This window comes from Drosophila subpulchrella, chromosome 3L (assembly GCF_014743375.2).
Source record: "Drosophila subpulchrella strain 33 F10 #4 breed RU33 chromosome 3L, RU_Dsub_v1.1 Primary Assembly, whole genome shotgun sequence".
Lineage (NCBI taxonomy): Eukaryota > Metazoa > Arthropoda > Insecta > Diptera > Drosophilidae > Drosophila > Drosophila subpulchrella.
Genome location: NC_050612.1, coordinates 24,450,607 through 24,470,104, shown reverse-complemented (window position 1 = coordinate 24,470,104; position 19,498 = coordinate 24,450,607). Strand labels below are relative to the sequence as shown.

The window sequence follows — 19,498 nt, the reverse complement described above, 5'->3', positions numbered from 1 at the left end:
TAGGGGTTTTCGTCGGACTTATATAATGTTAGAGGAGATCGCTCTCGGACTTGGATCGTAACTAATTTATATGGTTTTCGGCCTAATTTGGCATTGATGTAATATTTGGAAACTAAACAAAATGGTTACAAAAAGTGAACGTTTATTCCACAATTTAAATAAGTTGCAAAACTTTTTTTTTAATTAAACTCAATGGGGCACTGGCACAATAACAATGCTTATAATAAAGTGCAATTTACTAGTACTAGACCTACTCATAAATAAATACCAAAATCGTTTTAATAAAAAAATATAGTTCCGCCAAGATAAAAATCCAATTCAATATTTGCCTAAAATATCTCTATCTTATTTATTTATTTTAAATATAAGAGATGGTATTAATTTCTGCTAGTTCGTTAATAGCTATAAACAGTTTTTCCAAAAGAAATTTAATTTATATCCCAAGATCTATTCAAATCAGTTTCCCGCATAAAGCTTAAGTCTTAATTATCGCATTAAGGCCGGCACTAGAAATTTCTTATCGGCATGCCCCACGCAAGGCAATTGTTGTGATATTGCTACTTTCCCTGTCGAGTTCCCATATCAGGCATAATAACCTGAACTTAAAGGCACTTCCCATTTCCCCCTCATTCGATTTCATTAACAAATTTGCCCGCTGTGTTTGAAAAATATGCTTTAAATGCATTTAATTAAAAACATTTATGCAAATTGCAAGCGGTGGCCATTATAACAGCAACAAAAACTGAGTGCAACGACGAACAATGAAGGCAGTAAAGGCTTCCCCTTTTGCTCGGTTTTCAGCAGAGTTTCACACCATTTGCTATGAGACTGACCGCAGTTTCCCTGCCCCCTGAATTTTCCCTTGTGGTTTTCCCCCCCGTTTTCCAACCCATCCCCCCCTGGCTACTCTTTCTTGCTCATTATCTTCGCTGGGGCAAATTATGGGAAACTAGCGCAACAGTTTTTTTTTACCCCCACCTTATCCCCTGGAAAAAAGTCAATGCTTATGCTAATTTCTTTTGCTGCGGAACTTCCTTTGTCCCCCATTTTCCTACCCCCCACTTCACCCCATTTCGAATGCATTTTAATTGCACTTTTTCCTGCTGCTCCGCAAGAAACTAATAACTGGCAATTTATTAAAATGTTTTGCGGTTTGCCAGCAAAGTGCCGCGCTGATGTAGCGAAAACTCGTGTCTTGTACAATTTTGGACATTTGTTTTTGCCACATAAAATATACAAAAAATATATGTGGAAGCCAGCAGGGGAAACACTAACAAAAAGACCAAGAAAATAAGCCAAGAAATGGATTTTTGCTATGCCAGCCAAATGCGTTAAGCGAGGCGTGAAAATTTCTCTACCCAACTCGCTGGCGATTTATGTGAGAATTATGTTAAATTAGCCAGCGAAGCGTGCTGTGCGACGCTTCCCCTTCCCAAGACCCTCTTCAACCCAAGGCAGTCTAACAAATCTGATAAATTCATCAAAACCAACAAAAAAAATCCAAGAAATTTGAAGGTAAACAAGTTGGTTTCAAGTGGAGCAAGTGGGAACTAGTTCTTTTTTCTTCAAAAAACTAATTTGAAAAGATGGTTAATGAGATTTGTCTAAAAAACAAATTTATTAGCTTATCCAACTGTGATCTTTCGTTTTGCTTTACCTGAAGGTAATTACAGCTGTATATAATAGTGTTTTACTTGGCTAACTACTGCAGAAGATCTGATTAAGATATTCCCATGAGTAATATATGTTTTACTGTGATATTTTAGTCACAATGACGTTTCAATTCAAACTTGTTTCGAGGCAATATTTTTGGAACTTCCAAAATTTGTTAGAAAAAAATATCCTGCTTGAAAAAGAAGTATCCCACAATGAGGAAAAACGAAGAGCTACCCGATGAATCGATGGATCCTACGAGAGAATCGAGATCAAGCTCCAAGGATGAGGATGCTAGACATCTTTTAGATGCCCTCCACTTGCATATGCTTCACCTAATAGAAGATCGACAGCGGCTGCAATTGCAGGTGAACAAGGAGTCGTGCAGAGCTCGATTGATCCTGGCCAGGGTTAGAATGCACCAGGGTTGCCAACGCACTTCAGCAGAGGCCCAGTTACCAAGGGGGCGACCCTACAAGGCACTCACTCGCGTTGCAGAGGAATCGAGTTCCTGGGGAAAGGTCTTCAAGCTCATCCGACTTCCAGTTAATCCTTTACTTGGATATTTTCGACCGCTTACCAATATCTTTGGCAGTCTGGTGCCGAATAGCTTGCGGATTGCAAATCGGCATTGGGATCACTGCCTGGATCTCGCTGTCGAGTGTGCCAACATCCAAAGAGAACTCCAATCGACGATCATCTCTATAGAGAAGCTAAGATGCTCTAAGGATCAAAGGTAATCACCTAAGATGATCTCAGACTAGAAGCCTAAACCGGAAAGCTAAGTTAAAAGTAATGATCTAAAAAATAAAACAAAAAAATCTTTTTTAATAACAAGAAATTATTATAGGTAATCTTTAAATTCGGCTAATGTTGCACTTGGGAAGAAATGATATCCTCTAAAGCGATACTAGGGTTTGACCTCCGGATTCTCAGGTACTACTCTTGTTAAAAAGATAATGAATCTTTATTAGATTCATTGATAAAAATAAAAAATCTTTTTTATGTAACAAAAAAATTATTAATGATAATACTTAAATTCGGCTAATAATAATAATTTATTTTATATTTATAGACTTATCCTTCTTGATATAGAGATATTTTTTATTTTCGATTTTGAGAAAGGATTCTATCGTGGTTGTTACAAAACGATACAAGACTACAAGCTTGGTACACCTACGCGTTGTAACTAAGCTGTGACTTAAAGGTTTATCTATGTAAATGAACTGAGCAGTTGGCATTTCATGAATATTACTACACAACTCTGTCTGATGGCACGTTTTTAATTAAGATAAATGGCCGTGTTCCCTGAACTCCACACTGATTTCCCCCGTGGAAGTCCCTCCGAGTTTCTACTCGATAGCCCTTGCAGTGCCTGGCATCAATTATAGTCTAGTTAAAAATAAAATCAAATGCCAGAGCAGCCAGCATTGACAACATTGTCGATTCGGTGGCTGGCCGGCCGCCCCTTCTGGGTGCCCCGCCCCCTTTTTGTTACCAAGTCGTGGCGGCGGCAATTATGCGGCATTTTCTTTGGCCCCTAGCCACAAACGAGTTTCTTCCCGCCGAGATATCTTTGTTTTCGCTGTATTTCAGCGACATGCAGCGGCAACTACAACAAAATACCAGAAATAACTTGAAAATCCATTAAACAACTGTCGGCCACAAGTCGGCCTGCCTGCCTGGCTAAAAAAAAAGGGATAAAGATAAAGGTTTTGTCAACTGCGAGAATCGAAGGGCGGCTGTGGGGCCTTGACAAGTGATAACAATGTGTCAGGCGATGTCGGCGGAAAACGTCCTTGGCTTCGATTTTCGATTTTCGCTCGGCAAACTTCAACTCTGACTTCGACTCTTATTGATTTCTGCAAAAACACTCTCGGGGCAAAAAGTGAAAGGCCACTGCTAGGGTTTCCATAACCTGTTTCCACCAAATATTTGTACAATTTGTATTTCTTTTGCATTAAGAAAGTAAAACCAGCTGTCGATTGAGGGAGTTGCGTGGGTCCCAAGCGGTCCAGTTCCCCAGAAAAAATAAATAAACACAGCACCATGATGGAGCAAAAGAACTGGATTTGTATATTATCGTGGGCTGCCATGGGAAACATTAAAATATTGAATATAACTCTTACTTTTTAAGCTTTACTATACTTTACTAATGAATCATTAGTTTATGAAACACCAAGTATAGAATACAAGTACACATTTTTGTAAGATGCATTTAATATTTATTGTCAAACAAATAAATAAATAAATAGTTGTTAAGACATTTTTTAATTTTACTGAACTAATTAACGCAGTAGCAAGAGTCCCTTGTGTTGACTGCTATCCATTCCAAATAACGAGAGACTCTAGTGTAGACACCAGGAGCATCGGGCTTGGCACATCCATAGCCAAAGGACACAACTCCTGCCAGCCGGAAAATACGATCCCTGACGATCAAGGGACCTCCGCTATCACCCTGGAAATTCGGTTCAAAAAGAGTAGGTATTTATCGACTCGGTTTAGTATATATTAAAAGGACGAACAGAAGGACAATTTTATTCCACCTTCTATCGATTGATGTGCGAAACCCACCTGACAGGCATCCCGACCTCCGGTTTGGACCAGACCCGCGCACAACATCGTGTCCACGATCATGGACCGGTACGAGGTGGCCCGGCACTGGGCATTGGTGATGATGGGCACCACCACCTCCTGCAGGACACTCGAGGTGGAGCCGCCCTCCTCGCTCAGGCCCCAGCCCGCCACGATGGCCTTCTGGAAGTCGAAGTTCTGCAGCCAGTTGCTGGGCAGACAGGCGGGTCGCATTGTGTCCACCAGCGGAATGGGCTGGTCCAGTCGCAGAAGGGCTATGTCGTGGACCAGGCTCACCGGATCGTAGCCCACGTGGGCATGGGCGAAGGCCACCGACCGGGTGACTCCCAGGTGGGTGGAGCTCCTGTCCAGCTGCAGCAGTCTCACGGACACGCCCCTCATGTCCATGCCGTGGACGCAGTGGGCGGCGGTCAGGACATAGCGATCGTTGATCAAAGTTCCGCCGCAGAACAGGAAGGTGCCGCGGATGATCTGCGCGATCCAAGGATATTTATTCGTCCGCACTTGGGTGCCGCCCACAATGCGATTCACATTGGGAACGCCGCAGGCTGCAAGAGTATGAGGATTGGAATTGGAATTGGAATCGGAATTCGATGTGGTCTGTGATCTCTGTGTGGTCTCTCAGCCAGGGAATAAAATCGGGGCAAACGGGAGTAAAAGTGCCTAAATGATTGACTTTTAAAATATAAGGATTTCCTAACATTAGAAATTATTAACGATAAGCTTTGTAAATGTTCCAAGTCTAGATGACCCAAAGATATTCATATACTTGTATGTAAAAAAAATCACACTCGAAATGGTCAAAATTATAACATTTTTAAAAATTATGTTTCAATTTTTAATGTGTTACTATTTGTTTTGCACTGATTAAGTTCATCTATACCTAGTTTTAATAAGAATAACGTTATATACATAATCGTATTATTTTCAAGACTTTAATATACCTATAAAATGATTGTTTTTTAACAGCTTCTTTGACTTGCTCAATTTGATTACACGAAGAGCCAAAGAAATATAGTCGTTGACTATGCTCACAGCACGTTTCACAAACACGTTTGGATGTAATGCGTTTTCCAATAGGCGTGCAATAACCGATTCAAATTCCCAATTATTAGCCGGGACCGTTTCATACCCTGGCTGGACTCGATTGGCACTACAATTTTCCCAACTCACTGCAGCTGGCACAGCGATTAACGCGAAACGCCTTGGCACCACCGCCCTCGAGGGGGGAAATCGGGGAGTTTGATGGGGCGGACGATGAGGAGGAGGTCGAATCCGAGGGAGTTGCACTAGACACGCCCAAGACATTCGATAAGATTTGCTGCTTATGGCCCTCAATCAGATCATCAATGAAATCCGATTGCACTCCGGGCGGTGGGCCGGAATTGGAAGTCGAAGTCGTAGATCCATTGACTGGCAGAGGTGGCAATCGCGCTGGCTTCGGATAGAAATAACCGCGGGAAGGTGGCTTATAATTATAGATGGCCCAACTTCGATCGCATATCGAAACGAGAGCGAGGAGGAGTAGAACAACTGGCGGATTGAGTTTCATATTCCCGGCGAACCGAACGAAACGCTTAGCAAACGCAAACTGATGGTTTGCTCTAGCCATTTAACGGTTCTTATAGGCCACAGATCCATCTTAGTATTTAAATACACATATATATATGTAGCGCCAAAACATTAACAACTTAATGAGGCTCTCAAACCGTCCATCAAACTATTTTATCAGCCAAATTTCTTTGCATATTCCAAATCTTCAATCGAAAGCCCTTTATCATCACTTAACCTAATTTTGCAAAACGAACTGAACCCATTTGTCAATAAATCTGGAAAATATCTTTTTAGCATTTTACCATCGCAGATCTTTGATGTCAGCGAATTGATTTCGTGTTTTGTCTTTATCAACGTTTTATGTTAATGTTCAGATCCGCTTTCTTTTCACCAGAAACAGAAAAAATCAGTCTTCAGTTGGTTATAAATCTAATAGGGCACTAAAATTTCAGAATTGATAGCGCTCCAAAGATTTATAACTCTTGTTCGAGTATACGTTTAGATTCATAAATGAATTTAATGGCACAGAGAAATTTTCAATCTTTTGCACGACCCAGAAAGAAATTAAAATAAACCCCAGCCCAGCTAAAGGTTGATGAGAACATTAAAGGTTAAACCGCATGTGTGGTGAAAGAATCTTTTCCTGATCGCAACGTAATTACAAGTCATCAATAACGTCTGACCACATTTGGTTTTCAGGTTAATAAAGGTTAATTCTGTTTGGTAAATCGGTTACACTACGTGAAAAGAATTCAAAAAGTGGCGTTTCTTATAATAAAACCATATAAATTTAATGAATTAGATTAAAATATCAAACTTCCTTCCCAAAAGAAATAAAAATGCCTTCCCAACTTGGCATAATTATATCAAAAGCTTTTTCTTCCCACCTAATATCACAACGGAAGTGGTCACGGAAAACGCCCATACCTCTAATAATAATCAAAAAACCCGAAAAAGATTTCCTCAAATGAAAGTAAATTGACTTCCCCAAATCAAAAGTTTAACAAGAGACCCATAAAAACGATCAGCCAACAACACAACACATATTCTTAAGCCGTTCGCGGGGAAAATAGAAAGTAAAAAGAACTCTCAAATAAATTGGGTCAAACTAATGAAGATGCCGATAAAGATGCGTATAATCGAAGAGCCGAGCCAGAGGACTGGAAATACTTGTAAATGGGTTGATGTTTATAATCTGTCCGCTTGTTGGACCAACATCGAACCCAAAGACCTGAAAACCCCGAACCCCGAACAGCGACCACCGATCCCCAAAAACAGCAATGGCACAAGGTGCACGAAAACCAGGCCCAGACTTCGACTTCGACTTCCACTTGGGATCTGACCCCCGGAGAAAGAGCGTCCAAGAATTTGGGTCAGACGAAGAAGTGAGGCGTTAGCTTAGAAGAATTGAATAGATGATGACACCAAAGCCAGAGCCACAGACACACGCACACCGCGCCAGAAAGAAAGTCTCTTTAATTTATTTATTTATATGCAGGCCGCTAGAATCAATGAGAAGAAAGTTCTTCCATGCCAATCCAAAGAAACGAGTTTTTCTCTCTTTTCGGATCTCTCCAACTCTCTTCCACTCAGAACGGGGCTTGACTTGACTTTGAGTGGCATCTTTGAAGGCTTTCATTGAGAAAGGCCTTAAGTAGGTGCCTCAATGAGTGAATTGGCTTTGGACGGAATATGATATGGAGCTATGTATAGTAGGTTTAGACCAGAGTTTCACAAAGATGAAATTGATAATAAACTATAATTTCAAAATGCAAAAAAAAATGGAAATGTGCTATAAATTGTAGTATGGAAATACAAAAATATGTTCAATAAAATAGTAGGATTAATTACTTTAAACACGTTTGGGCATTTAAATTTAGTAGACAGGTAATGAAGTTGGCGAAAAGCGTGCAAAAATAATTCCAAAAAAATATTTTCATTTGATTTTCAGTAATTACATAACCTGTTGGTATTATTCACATAAAAAAGAATTTTAAATCGTTTTTTTCCGTACATCAGGGTATCCAAATTTCGTTATTTTGCTCAACTCAACCGATCCTATCCTATTTCATTCTTCTGCGAGCTGTCTAGAGATCTGCGCCCGGCTATTTATGGTCAAGAGCTGTTGCCGCGTTGCAGTTGTTGGTCAAAGCGTTCCACTTGCATTAAACTGGGTCATTTGCAGAAGTCGAGAAGATGCAACAAGCCAACTGAGCGAAAAAGGAAGTTGAGAAGTGGTAAAAAGTGGCAATATATGCAGAGAGCTGGCTTAAAACGTTCTTAAAACCTGACCAAAATAGAATTAAAATCAATTAGCTAGTCCTAAACCAGACAGTCAATCTTCAAATGCGTTGTGGCTTTTGTGGGTTGCATGTTTGGCATGTGCTTGTCGTACAAATTTGTTAGCAATTATCGCATTTCTTTAAGTTTGTTTGTGGCCATTGTATTTCGTTAGTTAGCCAGCTATTTGTTGCTTTATTTTAATGATTGTCACCTGAGCCTTGTGCAACTTTCTCAGGCTTCATTAAGTTTCACCCGAGTCGGCCATGATTTTGCTTATGACTTTTCGGAATCGCTTTTGGAATTGTTTGCCATCTGCGGATTTTCTGCGCATCGTGCATTGAATTTAATTGAATTGTAAGTGAAGGTATGATAAATGGTTATAGCAAGCAATTTTAATGCGTTTTTAATATACATTTTGTCTGGCTTGTGGGGAACGAGTTTCGGAGTTTTCACTGGGTATCCTTTCTTATTTGAATACCCCTCTATCTTAAAAATTTTCTCCATAAGTGAAGTCTTATTTGCATAACTTAAAAAAAAAATGAATAATAAAATATTTCTATTTTATTTTGAAAACAACTCAATAATAAACTCCTCGATTACTAAGGGTAATAAGAAATATATAGTTTTCCCAGATCAATTATTTTCTTTACCTACGACTCATTTGTATTCCTCTAAAAATACCATAAACAAGTTTTTTGCTCAAGTCTTTTGTTTTCTCAAGGCGCTGTGTTCGTTTTCAACATGACTCAAAATAAATCATACAATATGCGAGTAGGATAGGAAAAAATCAAATATCATTGTGGACCACCTTCAACTTCGTTTGACATTTGAAAGTAACCGACAGCAAGCGGCAGAGAAATATGCAAAAACGAGTTTGCAAATTTGAACACAATCCAACAAAGTCACTCTCAATTTTCTCGAGCTCTTCATTTGTTTATGGAAAGCCACGCAAGCCAATCAAAATGCGATTTAAATAAAATCTTAAGTAAATAGTGAAAAAATGCTAAATTAAACTTCAAACTGGTTGGGGCTGTTGACTTCATCAGCCGGGGCTCCATTTACGGGCCACAAAAAGTCGTTACTCGTATTACCCGCCACCGTCCAACGCCTTTTGTGGGTTCTACAAAAGCGGCCAAGACCCCTCCCCCCTTCCTTTCCGATCCCCATCCTTCTGGTGGGTGTTTTGTGTGTGTGTGCCACGCAATTGTGCGGTGAGGTAATTAATAAGCCAACAACAACCCAATTGAAACCGAACGTTGCGTTTTGTTGCACCTTTTCAGCCTTCTTATAGAGTGAGTGTCGAACTCGGGCCGGGCATACTAAGTAGCCGCCGATAGTTGGCTTACTTGGTCTGCCTCGCTTTGGTTTGGTTCAGTTCGGCTTTATTTCATTACTGACCATACCCAAGACGAGTTTCGGTTAACTTGTAGGGCTTCTGGGCTTTGCGCAAGTGCAGTGGCTCCGAAACAAACACAAAACTCAATGCAATCGAGCCCGAAAAGCAGAAAGTTACGTTTTAGGGAATTATGTTTCAACAGTTGAAGGGGCTTGCCTCGCTTCACATATTTTTGTTGGAACTATCAATGGAACCCCAAATATTTTTGATCAAAATGTTACAAAAGTACAAATAACAATTAACACAATATTTTGTTATTAAATGATATATCTTAAAACGTAGTTGGAGATCAATATCTCCATATCTATATATATTTAAGACATTTAATTTAGTCATTATTTATTGTAACAAGATCAAAGAACCATATTTTTTAGGAATATAAAAGACATTAAAAATTTCATTGAATTAAACAAATGCTTTCTAATAGTTTTATACAATTCGTTTTCAATTATTTTTATATTTAACTGTCTCTTATTTCGGTGGACCTTCACACTTCTAAAAATTGTTTAAAAATATTTTCAGCTCATACTGATTTAATCTATAACTACCATGTTCAATTTCAGCCTTTAAATATTCCTAAAAAATGTGTTTTACATGGTTTTAAGGACGCAGTCCTCCATTTTGATCCTCCTATATCCAGCAAACATTCCATTCCAAGTTGTTTAGCACTCGATGTGTGCCTGCAATCCGAACACACTTCAAGGGGTTTAGAGTTTGCAGATTGGCGAGGCCATAGCTTAGAGACCAGACCCGATAGCATAGACCCCATACCTATGCAATATTTCAGAAACGGCAACTGCAACTTCAGGTTGTCTAACAATTTTAACCCAGTTTTGTTTATTTCTTTTTTTCGTTTCGTTTTCTTGCTTTCCACATTCTTGTAGGAGCCATAAACAAGTTTTTTTCTTGGCCCGGGCCAAAGTAAAAATGGCTGAAAAATAGAAACAGAAACGAAACAGAGTTCGGTGCGCAAATTGCAAATAGCAAACAGCAAATTGAAATTGAAGCTAATGAAAAGGCCAAGTGGCGTGGAAGAAGAGGAAGCAATTGCCACATTGATCAAGTTACAAATCGGCCCTCGGTGAAGCGAAAGAGGATGTGTGTGGTCAAGCATTACGGTTGGGAAATGGGGGTCAATAGGGATTTACGGTTAGACATGCGAGGCGGCTAAGTAGGTGCGGAAATTGCCGGCGATTGTAATGAGAACGTTGGACGATTAGCCATCGTCTCCAGATGACATGGTATCGTATGGCCCGGCACTCCATTCGGTGGCTCGATCTCAGAGTGGTGCAGAGTGGGTCAGCAAGTGGATGAGTTTGCCGCAAATGGGGACGAACATTGATGGCCGAGGTCTGTCACGTTGGTTACAGTTATTGGAAGCGGTTCACTTTCCGGACATTCTCGCCGCTAATTTCACAGAGTGTTATCAATTATATTGCGATTTCTTTGGGAATGCTCAAGAATGTCGACCAGAGAATAGTTCAGCAAAATGGAATGTGTGTGAAAATTTGAATCAACGTTTTTTACTTTTAAAGCTAATGCTTTAATCTCTTAAAAAATAATAATTTTAAAGCATCAGAAAAAACTTTTTTACCAATTAAATTACTTTAAAAAAAATATTACCTATTGTTCTATAAAAATTAAATACTGTAATAGGAATTTCTTACAAGTTTCCGTCTGAAATTTTAATAAAAATGTAGCTGTCTTATTAATTTAGTTATTTTAAGCCAGTTACTAAAACTGACTGATGATAACTGGTTCCACACCCACATATCTCGTTAGCATGTGACATAATAAAAGAAATGCTGAAAGCAAGCAATATAAAAACCCAAAATAACCCATATTAGCAAGTTTTATGATGTTTTTAACCATAACTTTTTGGCAATTCCAGGGCAAGATAAATAAAAGCCATTCACGAATAATAAAACTGGTCAACTAAAGACCGCTCTATCACGGTTTTGGTTTCGGTAAGAAGTGCGCCGAAAAGGGGGGACTAGCTTTTGTTAATGCCTCTGTGTAAAATATATTTGAAGCGTCCGTCCGTGAGTTCAGTGACCTGCGTTCCAGCTACTTGGGCAGTTTTCTACCGCCTCGCGTCTGATTGTTCTACACTTGTTGTTCAGTAGTTTCGGTTTAGTTTCCTCCTCTCCGGGGGCTATTTACACGGTGTCATCTCACTCCAAAGTCACACATTTCTCCAAGTCATGATCTGGAGGTACTAACTACACTGGGAGAAATATATTCCAAATTAAGATATTAAAAATAAAATTTTTCTTTATATCAACAAACTTTGAAGTATTTTTTGTGTAGGTTATTAACCATATTAGAATCGAAAGAAAATATATTTATTGAGAAAAACATTTTTGATTAAACTTTATACTATATTTTTATTTAAGATCTGAATGCAACTCGATGGCATTTTTTTCGAGTGCAACTTGTAAGGGAACTCCAAAAGAGAGTTGGGGAAGAAATGGTAGGTATGTGCTGTAGGTGCGGATGAGGCTCCCGTAATGACGTATTATATTAACTTGGCTTTGCACCTGCAAGCCGGCTAACTGTTTCACAGCTCGTGGTCTCGTTTATTTTAATGCCCTTCTGCGTAATTTTCACACATAAAAGACTCGTAAAAAATGTTTTATTAACATTAAAAAGTCGAATTTATGATAGTTTTTTCTTTATTCTCTTCGCTGTGACTTGCTTTGCCTTAGGTGAAATGCTTAACGGTTGTGCATCTTTTCTCTGGGGCGAAATTCTTAGAGAAAAGAAACACAAAAGAATAGCGAACGGTATTGATAAATGTTAGAATTCTTTGCTCTAGGCTGGAACTAAAGCTGTGCCCTAATGGCTTATTAATTGACCAACAATTTTGTAGACTTTTATGTGGCTAATAATATGTTGATGTCGGCCGGTTCCATCAGATGTTGATAGGTGCGTTTCTTGATGGCCGTTGACACAATTATCGATACTTAATCATAACCTTGAAAACCGATGAACATAATTAAGATTTCAGGAGTAGCTCAGGGTCAAATGGCTTTTGAGATTTTAATTAAATAAATTGTTAGCCATTTATTATTGTCAGCTAGAAGGAAGATATTGATTTTTATTGGTAATTCAATTTTGTTAATTATCATACTATTCTTTAGTAATTTTTTTTGAAATACAATTATTTTAATTTGTTTGTTTATATATTTCTTTTATATTTAGTGAATCAATATTATGATAAATATTTTTTACTGAATAACCACTCCTTGAAATACCTGCTAAGTGTCTCTTAATTTTTTTCTACCTAATATAGGCAAACAAAAATGACAAAAGGCCACTCAACAACCCCAGCTCACGATAATCTTCCCATCTTCATCGACGCCTATTAATCTGCCTACGTTTTGTAAAATGGCCAGCTTAAGACTCAGCTAATTGCCCGCCACACTTAATTTATTTTTGTAAAATATCTTTTGCAGCTTGTCCGAAAAACGAAGCAATTACAAATTAAACAAAAAAGAGCGATCCGACGGGGCGTTCGTTCCACTTGAGATGTGTTGAGCTCCAATTAGCGGCAGACAATTGGCAATAAGCCGGCTACTCGCACAGTTTACACTTTATTTTATTTTTTATTTTAACCAAAACATCAACAATGGCAACCTTGACATTGGCAGCAACAGGTAAGCGAAAAGATGTGCACCGACTTGGAAAGTTAACAACAATGGCAAGAGCTCGTCGGAATGTTAAATAAACTAAACCGAAACGGTTAACTGATTAAATATTTGAACGTGTCTATATTGCATGCTGAGATATGTAAAGCAGAAAGATATCACAACTGTAAATAAACAAATCGAAAAGCGGAGCTGTGAAAAATGAATCACCGAACGAGTTTCGGGTTGAGAATATCTTTCGGATACGAGATGAGCTCACAACCCGAGGCGGTGAATGCCGTTAATAGACATCGCAAACGAGTTAGCAAATTGAATATGCAAAAATAAATAAAAACTAAAACGGGCAAAGATTATTAAAATAAATTTGCTCTTACCTTGTTTGTTGTCTGATGTGTGGATTCAGTTTGATCTGTTGATTTTTGAGCACATGCACAGATAGGCAAATAAAAACATTTGCAGATCTTAGCCTAAACACTTTATTCGATTTTTCAAATTGCTTGCATTATATAATCACTTTAGTTTCATTTAGTTAAGTTTCCTGCACTGCGAAAACCGTTGAGAACTTTTGGTTAGAGTTTTGAAAGCTTTCCCTTTACCCAAACCCACGGCGACCAATAAAAATATATTTTTCATCGCTCCTGCGGTTTCACTTTGGCCCAGCTTGAAAAGCATTTACCATCTTGAGGTCTTCTTTTTACATTTGGCTTTTCCAACCAGTCATAAGTCAGGCCAAGACTTTCAATTAAGCGGCTTAAAGACAAACAACGGCAAACGAAAATCGTGTATGTCGGTGGGTAATAGAGAAAAGATGCTTATGAGCCGTATGTAAAGAGTATCTATGTATCTTTCCGTCTTCTTTCTCTTTGGTAAAAGTGTAAAAATTACGCTACGACTTGCGCTTTCACAAAACTAACAAAAAACAAAAACCGAAGCGGAGATTTTTTCTTCTTTCCGTCGTTGATTTATGCATTGCGTTTGCGATGAGGATGAAAAGATACGTAGATACATTGCTTGGAAAGCATCCACACACGACTCGATCGGCAGGGCGACTGGCTGATTTCGGGTACTCCTATACCTTGAGTTCCGGGTTGAATGCGCAAAAAAAACTCACTACCTTTTGTCTTTTGCTTAAATTTAAATTGCCGTTCGATTTAAAATAAATTAAAATACACGCACAGTTGCGCAGGCACAATGGAAAACCAATGTGTGTGAAAGTACAAGAAGCAAAGTGGAAAACGTCGCCCATTTGGAAATGGGAAATTGTCAACGCACATTGAACTTGACGGACGAAAGAGAGGGCACGTGTGGAGAAGGAGAGAGAGTGCGGCACATGCCTCAATTTACAGTTTTACAGTTAAGCGCGGCAGACATCCACAAGATGCAAAACTCCAAAGATACTTTCGGCCAGCGGAATGCGAATCGCGAACGGCGAACCGCGAATTGCACTTGCCGCGGCAACTTTTTCATCCGACCACGAAAAAACAACAACCAGCACGCAGAAAAAAATGTTTACAAATTTACCGATAACAATTTTAAATTAAAACTTAGTCAGCCGAAAAACAAAAATAATATGAATAACAATTTTTGATAATAATTGTTTCCCTTTCTAAAACTAACTTTCAAAATATCTCTTGCTTAAATTTCAAGGGCATTATATTAGCTGAATGTAAAAAATTTCAAAACGATGTTTCAACATATAAATATAAATAATAAATTACTTAAATGCTTTATAAAACCATTTATCTGAAGTTTAATAAATTTATATAAATACAAAAAAAAAACTCTACCAACGAAACCTCTTACTGTTTAGAAAAAGGTTACTGGTGATAGGAAGTGGCTCTTTCTGGAATTTAAAAATTTCTAATGATTTTGAATTTCACTATATAATTTCTTTCCGTGCAACAACAAAAAGTGAAGGGGTCCAAAGCAAACGTCACCGAGTCCCTTCCCCTCCCCTCTTTCCACACCGATCCTCCTTCGAGTATCTGTGTGTGCCTCAAAGATCAGGGTGTGTTGGTGTTTGTGGCGTCTCGTTTGTTGATGCGGTGGCTAATGGCTGCATAGATATTCGTATGCGAAAAAAATAAAGAAATATATGGACAAGGCCTGTCTAGTCATAGCGGTACTCTGAGTGGGCCCCACCGGGAAAAAGGGGGAAAAAGGGGTACATTGGTGGGGGAAAAGGGGCTCGCGGGGCAGCTAATGACTTGGCGCCCAACTGAAGGAAGTTGCCAATTTTTGCTGCTGGTTAACTAGTCGCAACTGGTGTTGATTAGTTTTTCTTTCAATTTTTTGAGGGAGCCGCAGTGGATGAAGAAATTCCATGTGTTTTATAGAAGAGAAACCCCTAATCACAGGTTAGTTGAGGATATTAAGAAACTGAATTAAAAGGTGACAAATAAATGTGAAAAGGTCAAGAAAATAAAGAATCGAAAAATCTTTTTTACATAAAGAATAACAAATTTCCTTTACTAAGAATCTAATTTCACTGAGTTTAACAATTCAGATTTCCACTTTGTAGCCGTCATGTTATTTAATAAAAAAATGAGATAATCTTATGAGATCACTATCCTAACGATACACAATGAAAGATTGCATTTACAAGGTATTTTAGCATTACAATTAAACTGCACGGAGCTATAATTCAATCCACTGACTAAAAAAAGATTGTATCTAAAGAATTTGGCCAAATTAGTAATTATTATTATACATATAAAGTAACATTTCAATATTCATAATTTATCCGCTGAGAAATCATATCTCTGCCTTTTATCACTTTCCGATTCCCCTAAATCAAACTTTCTTTTCCGCTTGTAAAAACTTGAAAAGCGAATCCCAGTTTCTTGATGGCCTTTCGATTTATGCTTCCTCCTCTCAAAATAAACCCAAATCGATCGGTTAATCGCATCCACAGGTGAGCTTTCAAAACTATTCCACAATCAATTTACTCAAACACTTTGCCGTAATCATTTTTTTTTAAGATCCAGCTCCAGTTGGCAGGCCGTTACACAAAAAGCGCACAAACACAAAACACTTGGCAGAGCAGCTCTCCTTACGTTTAACTTTAATTACTCAATTATTTGCCTGATTTTGTTGTTTTTCACTTCTTTAAGTTGGAAATTAGCCGCGAAGTACGCAGGCCCAAAGCGTTGGCCAACTGATTAGATGGAGCGAGATGCGGCGAGGGGCACGAATCGGTGGATCGGATCTCGGATCGGATGGGAACAAACTATATATAATAAACTATGGAGCGCGCGTGTGCGAACGCGCTACGAACCAAACTCAAACTGACGTCGGAACTCCACTCTACGAAAATCTCCGAGCGGGCAAATACAAAAAAGCAAAAGCAGAGGCAAAAGCAAAGACAGTGGCAAAGGAAAGCAAAGAAGTGCAAAGTAAATCGGAAACCTGACTCAAAGCTTAAAGAAAGAGAGCCACAGAAAATCAGCTGATCGAAGCTTCTTGCCCCAAACAACCCACTAAGATTCTTTAAATCACTATTACACGGATATACAATAAAATTGGAGTCTTCAAACAAAAGAGTCTCTTTTACCAAGAGGGCTTATATACTTGTACTTTAAACTATTTAAATACAATTTTAATAGGTAGTTTCCTCACTAATATAAATATCTACATATTTTAGTCCCAATCAAAGTCCGTAACATAAAGTAAATTAAAATTTTTTCAATCACCCACACTCGAGTTATTGCTTTTCCAATATTTTATATTATGAAAGTATTTGTTTATGTCGATTGTATGGGATCAAAAATAATATAAAAAGAAGCAATATTATTATTTGGAGAACACTGGTTTAAGGATTACGAATAACTAAGCAGGGTTTATTCCACATAGCAGATATTTTTATTCAGTAAGTAAATTATGTAGATTCATTTTATCAGGGCAGGCACACTAAATTTATTCATTTCAAAATGTCTTTTAAATGTATATATTTTTTTATAATATTCGGTAACAACTTTTTGACGGCGTATACCCAGAATGAGTCCAATGTCGACCCTTACACTACTTTCGACTTAAAGACTGGAAGGTGCTTGGACTGCACTGAAGAAAATAAATTGCAGTGCCGAATCGAAGATACCGGATATAGTTGCTATGAGGGCAAAATGTTAAGGCGCCAAGAAAATTCGAGGGATGACTTTCCCAAAACAACTAGCGATTTGGACGTTTGCATCCCACCTGGCATGAAAATCAGTATTATTGTTGTCCTCCTTTCGAAAAACTATTTCATCCCTGAAAAATTTCAGAAAATAAGAAGGCGAAAATTTGCTGCGTTTGGTCACCCAATACAGGCTGTCAAATATTATTAGCTAAAGACCACCCAGGCGAGTCTTGTTTTACATGCAGAGTGAAATACAAACTGGAATACAACACCTTAAAGTCCTGCCCGTGCATAGAAAATGAAGGCACCGTACATTGCTTTGGGATCTCTTGGCACTTCTACATTTTTACATATTTTTTGACCAAATTATTTTCCAGGTGAAGGAACGTATTAAGGATGTAAATGTAACTTAAAGTTTTCAAATATATTTACATGGAAACATTTATATTAATGTTAAACCGTTAATATAAGCATTGTTGGTTTCTTTTTCCCGTTGGTCAGTTGTTTAATATTTTTTATTTTGTTTCGTAGCCCCATTTTATTTAAGCGAATTAAATCAATCATACCGGTTACGGTTTTAGTCACATTTACAAATTAGTATCCGTAACATGACATGTTCCATTTTATATAATAAAATACAATAGTCGAGGGCGTCGACTATCAAATACCTGCTACTTTGATGACCAATTTAAAATTAGATATTCCCCTGTTAGCACTCAGATGGCAACAGAAGTTTTCGATTGACTAGCTATGACAACGATGGTCCGATTAACATTAAAAAAAAGCAGGATATAGGTATGGGAGCTGTGATCTATATATATACTTTCAAGGTGCGAAAAACCTTCCTTCTAGCTGTTACATTCTTCTTAAGGAATACATCATACCCTTTCAGTTTTACTTTATGAGTATACTTGTATAAATACTTCGTACAACAAATATATTTACTAAATATACTTCAAATAATTTAAAATCGGACATATCGCTTATTGCAATGCAGTTACTAATACTTTTGACAACCGTATCAACAATATTAGTTGCTTCATCTCCTGTGGATACTTTAGATTATTTTATTTCAAAACGAAAATGTTATTGCCATGCTGCCTATGGAATGGTTTTATTCTTTAAAATATCTCTGAATAAAAAAAGCTTGCCTGCCAAATTGAAATTAAGAATTGAAGATAGTAAGAAATCATTTTCGAATTCTCTAAGTAATTTGTGCACATCACGTTTTAAGATAACAAAAGCTTTTTTTGCTAAGGTCGTTAATGATTTCATGACTTTTCATAAATTACGCCAGGTGTATTTTCATGCATCAAATCAATATCAACAAGCTCTTTTAAAGACAGAAGTACATATTTTACAAAGTTTTAGAAAGTGTATAAAAAAATGAATAATAAAGATTACTTTAAAAATACATTTAACACGTTATTATTTGTACAGATTAGTTAATACTCTTGAGGATTTGGAAAGGATTGTAATAAGAATGTAAGAATTAAGAATTATAAAGAATGGTATCTAAGTCGACTTAAACTAAAACTGGTTTTATAACGATAAATTTATTTTTACTTCTATCTAAAAAGAATACCTTTATTTGTTAATTTATCCACACAATAACTGTTCAATTTTTTTTTCTTACAATTTACAAAATAATAAAGATGTAAAGATTCAAATTCATAGCAAACATTTTATGAACAAAAATTTTGTAATAGAGTTCTAAAGTTGTTATTCCATAACAATTTTGATTTTCCTACATACCGGACACGGTTTTTGTTACAGTTAAAAATTAGGATCCCTAATAGGAAATGTTCCATAACAAATAAATAAAAACAAGAAGACACGCAATAGACGAATGGCTCGACAATCAAATACCCCTTATTCTCTGAGCAATTATATAATAGCAGTTAAGACCCAAGCGCCACTCATTATCTGGCAGTTGCACAAATGTCTGATTTACACTATAAAAAATGTACACTCCAGACAGTCGGACATCGCTAGCTCGACTAGACTTGTGATTTTGATCAAGAACATATGTCCTTCATACGGGCCTGAAAAGATTATTTCTACGTGTTACATTTTTTATAACCAATACAATATACCCTTTTACTTTAACTTTGGAGTAAAAGGTATAAAAACTCGCTACAGAAATATGATCCACTGACTTAACTCAAAATAACAACGAGGCGGACCTCTAGCTGATCACAATGAAGCTAGTCATACTTTTGGTAGCAGTGTCAACAATATTAGTTGCTG

General features: G+C 37.6%; 4 protein-coding genes across 5 annotated transcripts in view; 2 read left to right on the top strand and 2 right to left on the bottom strand.

Annotated features, from left to right (window-relative positions):
- The window catches only part of LOC119554758, a 120,437-nt gene extending 106,763 nt beyond the window's left edge, over window positions 1-13,674 (bottom strand). For both annotated transcript variants that reach the window (XM_037865785.1, XM_037865786.1), the window contains exon 1: window positions 13,506-13,674. The gene's annotated coding sequence lies outside the window, so the exon portion shown is untranslated. The remainder of the gene's footprint in view (window positions 1-13,505) is intronic.
- LOC119554764 lies at window positions 1,791-2,692 on the top strand. Its single transcript, XM_037865800.1, has 2 exons — window positions 1,791-2,445; window positions 2,504-2,692. The coding sequence occupies exon 1, from the start codon at window positions 1,869-1,871 to the stop codon at window positions 2,391-2,393; it is 525 nt and encodes a 174-aa protein (XP_037721728.1). The 5' UTR covers window positions 1,791-1,868; the 3' UTR covers window positions 2,394-2,445; window positions 2,504-2,692.
- Window positions 3,938-5,820, bottom strand: LOC119554760 (trypsin-1). The gene is made up of 3 exons (XM_037865794.1): window positions 5,422-5,820; window positions 4,228-4,796; window positions 3,938-4,111 (listed from the first exon to the last, which is right to left on the bottom strand). Exons 1-3 carry the CDS (start codon window positions 5,798-5,800, stop codon window positions 3,938-3,940), a joined length of 1,122 nt encoding a protein of 373 aa, XP_037721722.1. The 5' UTR covers window positions 5,801-5,820.
- Window positions 13,675-17,040: 3,366 nt separating the features above from the next.
- On the top strand, window positions 17,041-17,679 carry LOC119554421. Its single transcript, XM_037865310.1, has 2 exons — window positions 17,041-17,340; window positions 17,394-17,679. The coding sequence occupies exons 1-2, from the start codon at window positions 17,061-17,063 to the stop codon at window positions 17,627-17,629; spliced, it is 516 nt and encodes a 171-aa protein (XP_037721238.1). The 5' UTR covers window positions 17,041-17,060; the 3' UTR covers window positions 17,630-17,679.
- The last annotated feature ends 1,819 nt before the right edge of the window (window positions 17,680-19,498 follow it).